General features: G+C 43.6%; 1 protein-coding gene across 1 annotated transcript; it reads right to left on the reverse strand.

Annotated features, from left to right (window-relative positions):
- Window positions 1-16,531: 16,531 nt before the first annotated feature.
- On the reverse strand, window positions 16,532-18,238 carry LOC120286515. The gene is made up of 4 exons (XM_039298779.1): window positions 18,087-18,238; window positions 17,111-17,239; window positions 16,913-16,994; window positions 16,532-16,565 (listed from the first exon to the last, which is right to left on the reverse strand). Exons 1-4 carry the CDS (start codon window positions 18,178-18,180, stop codon window positions 16,532-16,534), a joined length of 339 nt encoding a protein of 112 aa, XP_039154713.1. The 5' UTR covers window positions 18,181-18,238.

An 18,238-nucleotide genomic window follows, 5' to 3' on the forward strand; every position in this document is an offset into this window, starting at 1 on the left:
AAAGTGGAGGTCGCAAGTGAGAGATAGAGGGGCGACTCAGACGAGATGAGAGTGAGATTAGATGAACACTCAACTAATTGATATTGAGATCTAGGTTTTAGGGTTTTCAATTTTCTTTTGTTTTTTGGTCGGAAAGTTTTCTTAAAAATTAAATGTACATTTATATATTACCAGTTTTGTTCAAGTGAACATATGAGCGTTTCTACACCTCGAATTAGAAATTGGATCGGTACTCACCATCAATAAATTGGAATCAAGAATTGGACTGGCTCTTTTGGGAACTGCCAATTCTAGTTTGGTTCGGTCTAATTTTGAGCGATCCGGGTTGTTTCCAATTCTTTTGCATACCCCTACATGCAACAAAACTCGATGATTGGCTACAAGCTCAACGATACAAGTCTCAACCATCATAGTAGCGCTTGACATAGCTTGGCAAAGCTTGGCGAAGCCCATCGTTGAGGTTGCACCCCCAAGCAAGGGCTGTTGAGGTTGAGCAAACCCTAGGCAACAAGCTATTGGGGTCACACAACCTCAGACAAAGCAACATCAAGGTTTCCCGACAACCTTTGCAGATGTGGGCTTTTGATGATTTGAGTTTCCTAAATATAGTGCTTTGACGCCGATGAAACTCTAGGCGACGGCCACTGAGGTTGTGCAACTCGAGGAGATGCCGAGGTCACCTAACCTCAAGCAAGCAAATAGCGACCCCAGAAATTAAGACGCCGGTGTTGGGCGATCCCTCGCTAGAGTTCCTCCAAGTGAAACCAGCATTTGTCCATCTCCCAAGTGAAAGATGAACAGTGCGAGGGCAAGACCAGAATAGTGAAATACAGGTGGAGGCAATTTTGAAAATAAAATTCATCCACTTTTAATTTAGTATTCCGAAAATGTCAAAAGTCTATGGCGGGTTTCATGGGCTTACAGCTATGCCAAAGTCAGCATTTGCCCAAATGGGTCAAAGTTTTTTTTATCGAACACCTCAAATTTTTCTTAAGACATTTTGAAGACTCAAAATCCCCGAACCAAACACAGTCAAGGTACGCCCGGGCACGCTACGGCACGCGGGACCGGGTCTGACCGATGGTAAAATATAACTCCTGTGAAAACATATCGGGGACAAAAGGGGGAAAAAAGAAAAAGAAGAAGGGTTGACAGAACAAAAAAGTTTGCGGGGGGTTATAATGGGCATTGGAAGTAGAAAACGCGCGTTAGGTGATTGGTGCCAAAAAAGAAAAAGTAAAAAGAGAGGCTGCCAAATCAGTGTACTCAAACTTCTCAATCGTCCTGCTTTCAGTGCTCCGGGTCCATACCCACACGCATGTGATTGATTTTACCGGTTTCTCCGATCTAAAGCGATCCTCATGTAGCCTGACCAATTTAGATCGGACACCAGTTGTGTACGTTACTTTTTTTCCTTTTTACCGATTTTCGTTCGCCATCTTAAACCGATCGATTAAATTCTACGCATACATAGATTTTTACGCGACACGTAATAAGTCGCAATTTCCTTTTGCCGCCATCCGTGTCAGTTTTCTATTTCGAGACAATTTTTTCGACGCCCCGACGCATGCGGCACCAGTGCATCCGATCGGCTGATGATTTTTTCTCCCGTGAATTACAGCCCCGCGGGCCCCACGCCCCGAATAAAACAGTGAATTAAATATCCGGCGGTGGGGACCCCCCCGAAAGTTGAAGCGAGCTGGCGCGAGGGTGGGGCCCCTCGGCTCGTCAGATCGTGCGCGCGCGGGCCCGCCGCGTGTCTCCTCGCCGATCGCTCGCTCCGCTCCGCTTCCCTCGTGGTCAATTACCTCCCGAGAAGGACGCATCTCGCTACGGTACAGTCGGCCCCAGCAGAGCAAGGTGAGGGCTCGCCCTCAGATCGCGACACGTGTGGTCCTCCGCCGAGATGCGGCCCCCGCGCGCCTGATTTTTTTGGGACGTCTTCTCTCCGGCCTCTCTCCCGCGTACGGACAAATGGACGCTGCCGCTCCTCCGGCTCGGCATTTTGGGCCGGTCTTGCACTGAACTCGGGCCGCTCGCGATCCTGCGTAATCCTCAACGCATCTTGTAAAGGGAGCAGAAATAAGAAAGTAACGATTTTTTTAATATATATATATATATATAATTTGACTTTAACTCGAGTGGTGCTCAAGGGCAAAAAAAAAAAAAAAACTCAAGTGGTGATGATGTTGATGCATCGAGAGCTTCTTGTCCTATTCTTTGTATCTAGATCAACTTCAACTTGAAATTTCGAAATATTTCATATTTAATCAGATCGGTTGTTTACCTATAATCGATATTTGACATATCTAATTAAATATGATCTAGCGTTCAGTTGGTGGAACTTGGCATTTAAGCTAGTTAGAGCTCGGGTTTGCTTGCGGCAAATCACCACATGGTCCTTAAGTACCATCTTCATTTAAGGAGATTAGGATCCAAACCACCGCTCTTTTTGCCATATTACGGGCTCTTTCTTTCCCTCTAACAAATTATATACTCCTTACTCCTCTCAGTATTGTTTCTCCTCTGAGAGGCGGGATACGGGGACCCACTTGGGGACTCTCACCCCTGGGAAGTTCTCACTCCAGTGGGGGTTCTCCCCTTGAGCCTTTTATAGACCTGCTCAACTCTTTATCCTATCGTTAGTATCCAGATCAAATTCGCACTTGAAATTTCAAAATATTTCATATTTAATCAGATCGGTTCTTTACCTATAATCGATATTTGACATATCTAATTAAATGTGATCGATTTTTGAATGAGCCAATAGAACATATGCATTTTTTTTTTCTTATCCATCATTGTATTATCCCGCTCTACATTCCAAGCATAAACTTCCAATTATTATTCTCATAAAATGATCACACCCCTTTAGCGCGCGCTCTCTCTCTATTTGCATGTTAATTTGTCTTTACTCGTTGTTTTTATAACTATTGCTGTTGCTGGACTCCCGTCTCTTTTTTTCTTGCCTTTGGACACCAAAAGGCGATACTTGGAAAGCTTACGTGACGTGAGGATGTAGCGTCTCCTTCCGCTATAGGTTCATCACTGAGGCAGTGAAGTGAATTTGATATCATCGATAACTCTCGATGTTGGGGACCATATTCTAAATCAATACTAAGAAGCTATTTTAACAAAACGTAAAATAGCATAACATAAATTAGGGCTTATTAGTTTTCACATATTTGTAAGATTTTTTTTTTTTTTCAAATCAGATCGGTCAGAGTGGGAAATTTCATTTATGGAACTAGAATCAGACCGAAATAAAATCGATTCCAAGGTTTCAAAAAATTAGAATTGGGAACAACTAGATTAATTCTTTCGGGACTCGCTTAGAACCGGCCAGTCTGATTTAGTCCGAGCAGTTCCTTTTGCTCACCCTTATGCTTGATGCCTGAAGTATTTCTTCGATGTTAGAAGTGTTGATGTAGAGTTGATGAGAAACGAGGCTCCTTTTCGAGAGATTCTCATGGCCTTGGCGAGGGCGGTGTAGCCTTAGTTTGACCAGAGGAGACGTGCGAAAACCGGTTTGAATCAAGATAATAATTAATCGGGAAGAAAGCTGAGTAGATCTGCATCACGGGTACAAGGTTTAGGGAAAGATGAGAGAAAGCTATGCTTTCGCTTACAATCCACTGCTCCTTGGCGTTGGCATGGGAATGAAGATTGTGACAACGCTCGGTTAGGCCAATCATGGCCATGATCGGACGCGTACGGGCGGTCTGTGTCGCCCCCAACCTCTTCATTTTCTTTGGTGCCAAGTCACGTACACGACCATCCCTCTCGACGAGGATCGGTCTTCTAAGCCAAGTCACCCAGCTTGAAGCCGGATCGGATTTTCTTCAGTAGTCTCTAGAGGGACCGATAGTAACTTGCCCCTTTCGACGATGCACTTCATTGTTTTCTTATTCCCTAAGGGGCTTCTTTATATCTCGCGAAAGTTTTCTTCTCCATACGACAAAAAATTACCCACTCCCGAGTACGGTGAATGAGGTGGCATGGATGATTGCCAGTTCTTGATTTAGAATCCACAGTGGTTTCATTGTTTTTTCTTCTTCTTCTCTCTCGTTTGAATTGCCGGTGAGGGATTCTTATGATTTGAGAAGAGTAAGTGAGAGGCCACGAACCTACCACTTCTAATTCTAGAGTTTGACAAAAGGGGAGAGGAGCAACTGAAGCACGTACCCTTGGGTTTCCTCAAGGCACCGCCAAGAAAGTCAAAGTCTACCTACAACCCCTCCAGATCTGCTCCACCGTTCTATATGAGATACTTTCCTTCTTTTCCCAGCATCTCCTCTAATTTTGCTTCACCAAAACCATTTGTCTAGTCTCTTTTCTCATTCAAAATGGTCCTTACACATTTAAAATATATCACCGGTTGTTTCTGTGCCGTTTTGACGATGGATCATGCTGATATTGGCTTGAAGTCATTGAAAATCACCGATTCGGACTTGACGTGGTTTAAAATTGCTGATGTGGACTTTAGAAAAGGTGACCTGGAGTGCACATATAGAATTTTTTTTTTCTTTCATTTTTTAGAATGTTATCTCTTATCTGCAGAAACACAAAATTTTTTGGTTAAAATCAATGGCTTTCTTCTTCCTCTCTACTTGTCTAAGACATTGTTTGACTTCAAAACCCCTAGCCGGCCCTCGCGCAAGCTCAATCTCTTCTGTTTGGGACCTCAATCTCGTAGTCACCGACTCATAGTCGCCCAAGCTTTTATACTTTTGTGGACATGGCTACTAGATCGAGACTATTGTGGCGATGGACGCTCGACCTGAAATTTCATGGCCACCGTGGTAGTGAAGTTTAGCTCATGGGAGCCATACCCGTCTCAAGCTCGGCCACAGCTGCCATATCTCGAGTTCAAGGCCACTGCTGCCATGACCGCTATGACGGTAGAGCTCGTGCTTGTGGCCATGACCGCTCGAGCTTTGACATCTCGCAACCCTAAATGATCAAGCTTTAGGAGGCATCTTGGGATGGTGGCGAGCGGTGTCGTCAATATTGACTGGGCTAGGATTTCTTTATTGTTTAGGTTTTGTTTTCCTAGCTTGCCTATTATTTTATTAATTTCTTTTAAATCTTTTCTATTCATTTAATCCACATAAGCTTTTCCGGTTGCCAACTCAGTTTTCTAATAGGAAAAGTACAAAAAAAAAGTAGTAGGCATATTATATTTATATTAATTTAGTATCAATTTAATTCTAAATATTTTAATTGAATTAATTTAGTCATAAACCTTTTTACATTTATATAAATTTAGTTCATCCAGGTTAGTTTAAGTCGGAAATCACCGATATGGATACCATCAATTTTATGTGTTACAGCCCGTCCATTTAAGATAATATAGCTAGCTTTGTCATGGACTTTTTTTAATAATACTTTAATAAATTTTCAACATTTTTTGTTTTATTTTGTTTTATTTTTTATTTCCTTGTATTTTCCTTCATTTAAGCGAGGACAAGGGCTTGCCATGCTTACGGCCCCACCGGCTCTAGGCAAGGCAGCCCTTGCCAGCGGCCAACAAGGCTTTCTTGGCCCTCACTAGCAAAATGAAAGGAAAATAGGAAATAAAAAATAATAAAGAAAAAAATTATAAAATACTATTTAAAAATGTCCACTTCGGAGAGATGAAAAAAGAGCTGTTTTGACTTTTGATGAATTAAATTGTTATTTTCTTCATCATTTGACAATACGCTATCATCACACACACGCACACATATATGATGCTAGACATGATTGTTCATGAAATGTTGCTAGACATGATTGTTCATGAAATGTTGTTGGTGCAAAAATTTGAACTTTGGAAATATTTTTGGTCTCTGTTACAATATAGAAAGATGCAAACCAAATCAATTTTATGCCTATGTTTAATTTGAGGAAAATAAATGATTTGGAGATTATTTTTTTGAAAATATTACTTTTATCGTTTACAAAAGCAAACGATAAATATTTTTATCTTTACATATAAATTGTCGTCGATAATGAAAATATTATTTATCAATTAATTATTTTCATCAAAATAGGCGATTATTTTTAGAAAAATATTTTTAAAATTATATATTTTTCACAAAATTAATGGAGCCTCCACATAAATTCGTTTTTCTGATGGTTGATATTCATTTTCAACAAGTAGCTTAGTGAAATTAGCAGATGTATCTCACCGTCCTTAGGCAAGAATTATCCTTGATTGTCGGTCATCATGGGGGAATCCTTTTCGAGAAAGCGAGGAGATGGCCTGACAGATCATTTCATCGCTTGGTAGCCGCCTCCTCCGGTTCTTTCTGCAAGCTGATGTGACGGGACGGCGTCACAGCCATCGATTTCTCCTATCTTCTTTGCGAGAAAACATTAGCTAGTCTGGTCCCTTCACATTAGCATAGTCCCTCCCCATTCAATAATTGACTTGGCGTCCGTGGATCTAGTCGGATTTTTCGAAGAACGCCTCAGGATTATAAGGGGAAAACTCGAGAAAACTTGAAATTTTTCTTACACAGCTGAGTCCAGCAATGTGAAACGGTTCGGTATTCTTGCGTCTCTCCTAAAATTTCTAAACATCTCTCTCTCACGCATCTTCTTCTTCATTCGACCTAACGAAAGGAGCCGCTTATCCTTTGTTATAATTCTGCAGGAAGTCACGCACATAGCCACTCGCCGCGCTTCAATCTGCGTTCCTTCGAGACCCTTTTGCTAAGATCGAGCATTATTCTGAGTTCGGTCCACTCGAACGATGAAGAAAACTCACAAACGTGGACTCTCTCACCACTTGCGGCCAGTCGAGAGCTCGGACAAGAACGACCCTCTCGGCTTCGGGAAGCTCGTTGGAGCGATGGTCACATGACCGACTTTCTTGACACGGTCTTAGTCGACTCAGGCTTGGATTGCCTCGTCGCTCTCGAGCTGCAACTCCTTGAAAGAGAGTCAATGACTTTCTCACAATGAATGGCCGTCCTCGACGTGACGGACCTCAAGCTGGATGTCCATCCCGACATATGTAGCTCTCTCCTGTCCATTGCTTTGCATGACTCATTTTCATGCTCCCCTCACACTATCCGCCCAAGAAGCTCCTTCATTAATATTTGATGGCAACAAATCCATCCCTAGTCACTACCACGCTACAATGGTTTGTTTACGGCCATTATCATGAAATCTTATTCAAATTGTACAAGGTACACGGTAAGTAAAAAATAAGGAAAACTGGGGGTTAATCCCAACGCTCCGAACCAGAAAGAGAACAAGCAAAAACCTCTTCAACAAAACTCAACAACTCAGCAAAAACAACACCTTCTACAACGTTCCGTGATTGTCGGTCTTGACGGGTTAAAGATTGAAATCGTCGATCGTCGAATGCGTTTCGAAAAAGTGATACGTTTAGAGACTTTTTGGGAAAGCGACGAGATGGGCTCCCCCTCACGAATCATTTCATTGCTCGGTCGGTGCCTCTTCCTGTCCTTTCCGCAAGCTGATGTGATGGTGTGACGGGACCATCGATTTCTCCATCTTCTTTTCAAGAACATATTTGGTGGCCCGTCCCCTCCAGGTCAACATAATCCATCCCCATTCAATGATCTACACATGGAGCCACGTAAGTGAATGGGGCCCATTACTTTCTCTGGAGAACCGCGTTAACTGGACCAGTTTTAAGGCACGCATATAGCCAGTCACTTCTTCAATCTATGTTCCCTCGAGACTATTTTGCTAAGATCGAGCATTGATTATGAGTCCAGTCCACTCGAAGCTCCAATCGAAGACTTGGCATGCACCAGCGAGTTTCCCGGGATGACGAAAAGAACCCGCGAACACGGATTCTCTCACCACTTGCGACCAGTCAAGAGCTCTCGACTAGAAGGACACTCTCGGCTTTTGGAAGCTAGACGGAGCAATGGTCACATTCCCAACTTTCTTGGCCCAGTCGTTAGTCGGCTTGGATTGCCTCGTCGCTCTCGAGCTGCAACTCCTTGAATGAGCCGGCGACTTTCGCACGTTAAAAGGCCGTCCTTGAAGCAAGCTTGACGTCCATCCCGACATACGTAGCTCTCTCGTTTTCATTGCTTTGCATGACTCATTTTCGTTCTCCCTTCACACGATCCACCCATGAAGCTCCTTCATTAATATTTTATTGGCAACAATATACATCCCTAGTCACTGCCACGCTACAATGGTTTCTTTCCGGCCATCATCATGAAATCTTATTTAAAAAGTAAGGAAAACTAGTGGTCAATCCAGTACTCCAAACTAGAAAAAGGACAGAAGCGAAACTTCTTAAACAAAACTCAACAATTCGACAAAAGTAATGCCTTGTACAAGGCTCCATTTCGCATGCGCAACGGCAACACCAACACCGTCCTCTCCCTCGCTACCACCTTTGTCTTCGCCGTCCTCACCCCTGTTCGCCGGCAGCACCATTGGCCACGGCCTAACATTCGTGATATCACCGTCCCCGACTCCTCGACACTCTCTTGCGACGGCTACATTAGCCTCTTCAAAGCTGAAACAATGGGAATTCGTCGAACCACGTGTCCTCCGTCAAGTTTCATAAGGCCTAGCAGCTCACACTCATGGGTGGCGGGAATAAAAACCATGCTGAAATGGGCATCAAGCTTGAGGTCCATTGCATCAAGGACGGCCTTTTATTGTGGGAAAAAAGGAGTTGCAGCTCGAGAGCGACGAGGCAATCCAAGCCTAGGTCGACTAGAGTAAGACCGGGCCAAGAAAGTTGGGAACGTGACCACCGCTCCGACGAGCCTCCCAAAGCCGAGAGTGTCGTTCTTGTCCTGAGCTCTTGGCTGGTCGCTAGTGGCGAGGGAGTCCACGTTCGTGGGTTCTCTCCATCGTTCCGGGAAACTCGCCGGTGCACACGACCTTTCGGATTGGCGCTTCGAGTGGAGCGGACTCGGAATCAATGCTCGATCTCAGCAAAAGAGTCTCGAAGGAACAAAGGTTGAAGCGCGGTGAATGGCTACATATGTGGCTTCCTGCGAAATCATAACAGGAGAGAGGAGCGGGCTCCTCTGGTTAGGTTGAAAGAAGAAGATGGCGATGATGACTATGATTGGTGAGAGAGAGATGTCAGAAAATCTTGGCAGATATGATATGCAAGACTATAGAGTCGTTTCACTTTGCTGGACCCACGTCTGCAAAAACTTTCCAAAATTTCGCAAGTTTCCTCCTTAAAACCCTAACGCGTTCCCCGAAAAATCCGGTGGAACCCAGTCGATCATCGAGTGGGGATGGACTAGGCTTCCGGGCCGTACTACCTAATATTTTTTCTATTCAGACATGATCAGAAAAACCACAATATATGTAGAGATAATATTATAAACTTTAATATCAACTTTTAATCTCCGCAGCGTTGCTCCTAAATTTTGACTCAACGCTTAATGTTATCACTGAACTTTTAATTTATTTAAAGTACTTCATAAAATTATTAGAAAATATTCAATATAATTCCTAGTTTAGAGATCACATTAGAAAAATAAAAAATTTGAAAATAATATTATTCATTAAGCTAAAATTCACTAATCGCATTAAATAAATTAAAAGATTAAAGATGACAATATACATTAAATCAAAATTTAGAGAGTACTTGTATCATTTTTTTTTTCATTTAGATATGAATTTCGTATTTCTCACTCGCACTCACCAACGCAACGCACGGTTTCGGTTTTCGTTTCGCTGGGCTGAGAGGAAGATCCATGTGGATCACTTCATGGGCTCGCATGATGGTTGGTACGAACGTTCTCGGGCCTAAACGTGGATGAGCTGTGGGCTTTGGCGCGCGTGGTTCGTCCCCACATGGAGCGGCGATCGAACCCTCCCACCCCCCGGTCGTAGGATCTTTTCCTTAAACCAACGCCGTTCAAAGATCATAAAGCCTTCGACATTTTACTAACCTCTCGGTGACCTCCTAAGCACTGTCGTTGTTCCCACCACAATGCAAAGTCGGAAACGGGTTTGATTTGGATTTGATTTGGATTTCGGCATCACAACTACCTTTGCACTCGAAAACAAGTTTAGTTTCAAGAGCAAAGCCTTCTGCAGGTCAGGAATGAAAAAGAAAACCTCTGTGGCGGTGGTCGCCCTTGTTATTGTCTCGATTGATCTCAGGTACACTGGTCGTTTAAGTGTGAAGAGGCTTTTGTTTCAATTGGTCGAGCTCGATGATTATGAAGGGAGATCAGAAGTCAAATACAGATTACCCTTTAGGCATAATGTAAGCTGTCGTATTATGAAAGGATGGAACTTTTCGCTCGGCAAAATACTCGGCCTAATAAAACCCAGTTAACACTTCCCAATCATAAAAGGAACACCTTCTTTCCTCTTCGATGCACTTAGTATGTTGTTTGCACGAGTGGCGAATGGCCAAAAAAATGCATCAAAGAATTAATCTCGATTCATAACCGCGTCCCCAAATTTCTTCGGACGCTCTAGAAACACAGCGTCAATGTCCACCTAAAATCAATCATAATTCGTCGACATATTATCATTTTTCCTGTTAGTTAACTAGTCGCTACGATTGACTTGGGTGCATGAATCCAATGAATACGCCGCCACTCGAACTTCTTCCCTACTCATTCGCTTGTATTCATTACCAAGTTGTTCAACCTCCTAATTTCCGAATTTCCCCCGACATCAATTTCACGGTCAAGTCCCCCACCCACCCACCCCTTCGTCCATCAATTTCGTCATCGATTTTTCGCTTGTTCTCATTCAAACTGCGAATTATTCTAATAAAAATTAGATAGCATAATGCACTAATTCTCCCCGCAAGGAAAGGCTAAAATGAATAAAATTTCATGGTGGTGGGTGATGGCTCCACCCCCACCCCCACGAAAACGACGCCGGTGATGTAATTGCGACACATACAAATCGTGCGTTGGTTCCTACTCTCGAGTCATATGACATGCCCCCTACCAACCGATTACCAACAGTATAGTCCAAATACATATTATTATGTTGCCAACTAAATTTCCCACATTAATTCCAATAAATTATAATAGACGGCACGAGAAAATTCGGGGGCGAGAAAAAAAAAATTAAGTGGGCAAATTCGATTTTCGCCTGCGCCTTTACCCAGAAAAAAAAGGAAAAATGAGCACAGCCTGGGGGGAAGAGGGAGCCGAATCATCGTAAACAAGAAAGCCGGAAAACCGGGTCGAGTATTATTATTCTTACTTTTTGTATGATCAACATGCTTCGATCGATGTTCTACGAAACCGAACACCTCCACGTGCGGCTGTCCGGTCGCCGGCTTCCTTCCCTCCCCGTTCCGCTCCGTTCCGTTCCGTTCTCCCATGTATGTAGTAATCAAGAACCGAAGCTACAAATCCCAACCCCAGAAAAGAAAAGAAAAAGAAAAAGAAAGAGAGAGAGAGAGAGAGAGAGAGAGAGAGAGGGTACGAACTTGAAAGAAAAACAAAAATGGTGCAAAATGCATGCCTGGCCTTCCCATGTACGCCGCTGAATTTTCCTTTCCTTCTTTTTTTTTTCTTCGCTTTTTTTGGGTCATTCTTCGGTGGGTGAAATCTTCTTCACCATGTCACCAGAAGCAAGAAGCTCGCTCGAGGCCGAATCCCACGGCGTCTTGCGGCTGAACCAGAAGAGACGCCTCCCTCGTTAGCTCAGCACCGCCCGAAAGAAGAAGCTCCACGGACGGCGGCGGCGGAGGCGAAGGAGACGAGTGGCGCGCCGAGTTGGACAGGAGAGCTCCTCCTTTTCTGTCCTCCATTGATGCTGCTGCTGCGGCGGGCTCTCTTTTGCTCTTCGGGTCGGGAGAGGTCGCGAGAAAGTTCGAAGGGATCGAAGGAGGGAGACGAGAGGCCACGGTAAAGCGACGAACGTTCGAGTTTCCAGAGGACGAAGGACATATAAAGGGACACTCTCACAGAGAGAGAGAGAGAGAGAGAGAGGGTGTGTCTCCCCAAGAAGAAGACGAGCGTTTCCCGTTAATGTTGTTGTCAAAGGGAGTGGGCCAACGAGAAGCCCGCTTTTTGTTTCACACGTTGGGGCGCTTCTCTTTGTCTTCCCCCCATTCTCTCTCTCTCTCTCTCTCTCTCTCTCTCTACCCACCAGAGTCAATGGTTTCCGGTTCCTCTAATCAGATACCAAGAATATTTTATAATGCATCCGGCGCAATTCCAATCGTAATGTTCGGCCCGTGTGAGTTGTAGCCAGTGCGCCGATCCTATACAAAACCCTCGACCCTTCTCGTGCCGCCGTCGCGTGATGTAAGAAAAACACGATATGTATGCGTTCGAGCGACCCAAACGACTTTCTTTTTGCCGTTCAAACGGAGGGCATGGCTTTGACAGGTCTGGGGAAAACCAAACTCGCCCGATTCCAAGAGACAAAATTCAATGGCGTGCATGCGAGGGAGACTTTAAGCGAATGCTGCGCAAAAGTAAAGCCATCTCTGTGGCGTTCATCGGGCGAAGAAAGTCGGGTGAGTTTGGTATTGTAAACAGCGAGAATGTACACGGCAGCGAAACATCTGTCCGGCATCTGCTGGATCCGCAAAGTCGTCTTCCCTTTCCCCACAAGCAATGTATTTCTCTGATCCGTCTCGTAATTTTGTTTGGTCCTTCTCTTTCTCCAAGATTGATCGTACCATCCAGTTTAAAAAAAAACCCTAATCAACCCATTTCGATGCACGACACGTAAGGGCGTGCTTGATTCACGGTTCATTAAGGAGCAAGATCACCCAAATCACATGACAGACTGAAAAGATATAAGTAGAAAACTACGTGAGGGAAAAAAGAAGAAGAAGAGATCTACTGGATGCCATGACTTGAGATTCGTACCAATTTAAGTGGTCATGTAAACTTTTGACAAAGTCTTAGTTCATATTAAAGGTATAAGGTCATGATATACATTCCTCGTATTTTGAAAATTGAATATCAAAGTAATACACGTGGATATCTTAATAAGTCACGCAAACCCATAAATTTATCATTGCTTTATTGGAAGATAAACTGATAAAGAGAAGTAATATGTATAATTTCCTATAGGAGTATAATTTCCTATAGGAATGAGAACTTCTAAATTTAGTTAGGTAACTTTACATCTTAAAGTTCTTCCATCAAAGAGGTGAATGCCCCGCAATCTTTGAACCAATTGAATGGCCAATTTTGTTCTCCATTATTCCTCTTCTTTTTCCATTTTCTTTTTGGCTTTCCTCTCATCCGCAATTACCCATTCTACCCTTAGATATGGCCTCCATCTTGCGCATGCGCGCCCTGACACAAACGCCCACAATCCATGAACAGAGGACCTGAGTCTCGATCACATGGGACCGCACGTTGCCGACCGCCCGTAGAAGCTCATCCACCCACCGTCGAGCCTTCAACGACATCCCGAGACCCGACCACTCCATCGCGAGTTGGACTGATCTCGAGATGTTGGCTCCGAGGTCACCGGCCTTAGGCGACTTCAGATCTAGTGTTGCCCTGCGACGCCACCCGCAGTGGTCATGAGCTCGCGACTCGTGCATGGTCCGGGAAAATTCAAATCTAGGTTTTCTCTTTGTAAATTCTTCGATAGAGAAGAGCTTCTCTGTCTTTTAGAAAGTAACTTGATAAGGAAAATTACCCTTAATTTCAGAGGACACCGACCTTTTTAGAAAACAACAAGATTTTCGCCCCCACTTTCTGTGCGGTTGCGGCAGACTACGATGCGTGGTCGTCTACCACAAAACAAAGCACAAATGTCAGATGAAGAACCCAGCCAAGCGTTGCCGCAACAGTGTTGGTGCGGATGACTGGGACCTTCGGCCTACCAAAGGTCCAAAACAAGTTCCTGTCCTATTCGCGAATTCGAGCTATGATTGCTTCACAAGAGGATGTTTCGACCGCTGCCAAGTCCATAGGGACACCCCAACAATTTGTACGTCCCTGTGTTAATCATAAAAGATGGCCCAAAAAACTACAAAAGTAGGGCCACAACTTCAGTACTCTCTATCCCCTCTTTCCCTTTTCAAATTCTACATGTGCATGTATTTTGGCTCTCGAACTACTCCTCCTCAATAAATTGATAGCGATGGCGCTCTTTTTGCGCTCTAATTTCTTTTCCGTCGATATTTCTTTTTTAGAGTTAATATTATAAAAAATTATAAATTAGTATATTCGTAATAAATTTATTATAAATTAATTTTTTGACCATAAAAAATTAACACTAATACTTGTGACAAACTTTAATCTTCGTTGATTTTCGTTAAATTATTGCTAAGTTAGATGACATACAATAATTGACGAATGTATCATTTTAAGATTCTACCATTCATTTGTTATAAATATACCGGTTTGTGATTTTTTATGATATTAATTTAATAACAAATGGTAAATTTATCGTAACTGTACTAATTCAGAGTTTGTGATGGTTAAAAAATTAGTCCGAGTTAAACTTATTATAATTGTATTGATTTAGAGTTTTTTTGTGATAAAAAATTAGATTGAGGTAAATTTGTCACAAATATACCGGTTTAGAGTAAATTTATTGCAGGTGTACCACTTTGAAGTTTTTTGTAATAAAAAAATTAGTCTGAGGGTAAATTTATCATAAGTATAATAATTTAAAATTTTTCGTGATAATTTTTTTTCTAACATTAGTTATGTCGTATGGAGGTTATGATGATAGATTAAATCCGCCCAATGTCTGTGGACAAATAAAGAGTATGAACAAATAGCATACTAGTTTTGATTTGTGCGGTGGTTTCCTTGGTACTGGTGGCAAAAAGGTCCTTCAATTAGTGTTCCAGTTGATGGCTCCTAACATAGACGTCGCCTATGTTTATATTACTTAAGTTTGGATGTATGCGATGCTCAAAACTTGTAATCTATCGATTAGAAATATAATTAGAAAAAATATTCTTCCTGCTCATGCTAATGAGTGCCTTGAAGACACTTGTTAATCATACTCAATTTATAATCGAGGCGTTCTTGGTTGCCTAATTTTGCATGTGCTGGGTGTTGCAAAAATGGCTAAAACCAAGTCTAGCCATAAGAAACACATGAGCGCACGAAACAAGGTGTAAGGAATTTGAAGTCAAGACCCACGACCCCGCTGCCATGTCGTAGTTGAGTGCACAACGATTCTTTTTCTCAAAAGCTTAGCTTCGAGTTGAGCTCATGTCCACGACATTTAACGATTTAACACAAGACATTTCAGTTCCAAAAGTCAATAAGTCTCTAAACCTTAAATCCTGGATGAGAGAACCTCCAGCGCAGTTTTGACGTCTGTCGTGGAAGTTCGCCATGGCCGACCTCACGCTCCCAAGAAGCACGACGCGAATCAAGAAGAGCTCTCGTTCGCATGGATTTTTAATTCGACGTGCCGAATGCCCTTTCGACGATCGCGAAAGTAAAGATTCAACGCCTCGGGTCCCCCGCCGCGCCCGATGAAGTTGACTTTTCAGGGGTAACGAGCGAGCGAGTCAGTCCGAGCCCGACACGATTCCCCCCAACAAGAAAACCAGAACGACAGAACAGATCGCTTTGACCGGCGAAAGGGGCCGGTCCTGCGGGCGGGGAGCGCGGGGCCCGCGCCCCTTCTGCGAGGGGTGGAATAGAATAGCGATCCTCCCACGTTGTAGAACGCGAGAAGGGGTTGAAAAGGAGGACGGGGAGGGTTTGATTAAAGGAGAGAATCTCGTCCTCGCCGGAGGGCTATTGTTAGAAAAAGATCCGGACGGTCTAAACTAATTCGTGCCTAAAGTCCAAAGCAAGATGCTTGTATGTGTATGGTCGAACCTTGATTCACTCGACTTTATTTAATATTTTCAGTTGTGATTCAATACACTCTTGGTGGAAAAGATCCGTCAAGATAACAATTCAGCCCATCCAAATTTAGAATATGATGATATTATGAATCGGATAAAATAAGATACTTGACGAAAAGCGGTCCATTGATATTTTTGCCTTCGGATCACTTAGGCTGGTCGACAGGCTTGGGCGAGCGCGAAGGCGCTTGGCATCAGGCCGCAAGATTTTGTTTTGGGGCCCAGCTCATAAAGGAAACCGCTATTCCCAGCCCAAACACTTCGTGGAAATTTTTTTACCAGGCCCGAGCTCGGCTGGACGGTCCAAAAGCATTGTCCAGGTTTTTAGCATGGCGGTCATCAGATTGTGCCGTCTACGATCAAGGGTGTGATCTCCGGAAGAGTCGTCATCTGCTGCATCTTCTATATACTCTGTTACTGGTAATTGTTACCCCAGTAGAGGAGGTCTTTGTTGCTTTTCTTTTCATTGAATGCAATGACCAGCATCATGTTCACATATAATACTGAGTTATTAAACGGGACCTCTCACGTATGTACTCTCAAGTCCAAACTGAGACGAGACACGTCATCTTTGTTCATGTTATCGAACCACCAAAATTACCAAGACTTCAATATGTACCATTGTTAGGGACGTGATCAAACAATTTAAGTTATAACGGCCAGAACTATTGCAACATGTTAATGAACCGCGCGACGAAAGTCTGAGTCGTTTGAGGTATGGATCGAGCTGTCTGCTTATTTGGCTGTGGAGGATTAAGAGGCGACGAAGTAAGCAAACAGAGAACACCTTTCGACATTTTAGTACAGAAACATGAGAGCCACAACATCGTCAGGGTCAACTACAGGGGGATCTGACCCTTTGCTTGTTGCATGCTTCTTGCATGCATTTATTATTCCTCTCGTTCACACATACTTTTGACGCACTCTCCTAAACACTCTCCATATCGATACTAATTATTCCTTAGTTTACAGCCTATGATTTTACCACTTTCTAGGTTCGCGGCTTGCCCCTCTCGCACTCTCGTTCGCCTCGGTGTCGGTGCAGTGCGGGCACCTCCCTCCGCCGCCTCCCTCCCTCCACCGCCTCCCCCGCCACGCCCTCCTCCTCCTCCCCAGCCTCCTCCACCGCCGCGCCCTCCTCCTCCTCCCCAGCCTCCGCCGCCATATCCCATCATCACGTACTGCCCAGTCGCCTCATCGAGTTCATAAACTACATCTGCAAGTAGAAATAAAATACGACGAAGAATGAAAAAGTTCTCTCTCTTGGCGAAACAATAATTTCGGATAAAAAGCCGAATTAGAAATCCATTCCCGGACGCGCTGTGAGCTTACCATTGACGTTACAGCAATGGCACTTCCCATAGTGGCAACACTGGTGCTTGCAATAGTATTTTCCGTCTTCAAAGGTTGCCCCTTCGGCCGCTTGGTTTTTCTCAGTCACTGTTGCGGCTCCTTTCGTATCTTTTTCCCCAAAAAGAAAATGAATCAAATATAAATACATAAAGCATAAGATAGAAAGGGAATCTGCCTGTCGTATAATACACTGTCTTGCCCGGTTTTGAAAGTCTCATGCCACGAGAAGCATAACAAAAGTGTAGACCCGAACCATTTTAGAATTAGAGAAAGCAGAAGAGCCCCTTAAGCGCCGAGCGACTGCTTGCTCAATCAATTGTCGTAGGCAAAGCTTCGCTACAGTAATTTTTTCTTTTAATGAGAAATAAGGAGGTTCCCGGTACTTGACATTCGATAATTGATCGGACAGATAGTCCTTTCTTACCCCCGAAAATATCTATAAGTTTCTCTCTCGACCCTCGTTACTTGAACTGTAGAATTCTGCCGAATTTTCAAAAGTTTAAGATGTATATTTAATGACGAAGCTCATCATCAAGATGGCAACAACAGCCCCTATAGCGGCCACAGAACCAGCAATATCCTATCCTCTCTCCGAAATTCCCACCTCGGGCTCGGTCTTGGTTTTTGTCGGTCGCTACGGCCTCCGCTGCATCAATTAACCAAAACCCAGTTTTTGATTTATCCTGTCAAAGTATGTATCCGTATTGATCCATGATCTCATAATTCTAAGTGTTTTTAAGTTTGAAGTAGCTCATATAGCGAGAAGTGTCCCGTTGTCGCGACACGTGACCCCTGAGAAACTCAAATTGGCACGCCACATGCATGTCAACAATGACTGCCATAAACTAGCCATGTTATAACCTAGAAAAATATAAGGATAAACGGAAATATGAACTGGGAAATTTCGGACGCAGCGAGAACATTAATCAAAAGGACATGCGAGGGCGAAGTGTACATTTCTTCTCATCTTTAGACGTCTCGGTGGCCGTGGAGGAGATGAACACTGTCGCGAACACGAGGGCCGCAAAACACAGAGCCTTGAGCTTCATTTTGCTTTAGACCGTGTAACTTTCGGGATCCGAAAGACTCGAGCGTGCGATGAGGAAA

The sequence above is a fragment of the Eucalyptus grandis genome, chromosome 1 (genome assembly GCF_016545825.1).
Source record: "Eucalyptus grandis isolate ANBG69807.140 chromosome 1, ASM1654582v1, whole genome shotgun sequence".
Lineage (NCBI taxonomy): Eukaryota > Viridiplantae > Streptophyta > Magnoliopsida > Myrtales > Myrtaceae > Eucalyptus > Eucalyptus grandis.

Bases quoted from the DNA above. Each gene is read 5' to 3' on its own strand.
- LOC120286515 (XM_039298779.1), bottom strand. From the start codon at position 18,180: ATGAAGCTCAAGGCTCTGTGTTTTGCGGCCCTCGTGTTCGCGACAGTG. The intron at 17,240-18,086 runs GTACACTTCGCC...TTGGGGAAAAAG, and splicing joins GTCTAAAGATGAGAAGAAAT to ATACGAAAGGAGCCGCAACA. The intron at 16,995-17,110 runs GTAAGCTCACAG...TTCTACTTGCAG, and splicing joins CCATTGCTGTAACGTCAATG to ATGTAGTTTATGAACTCGAT.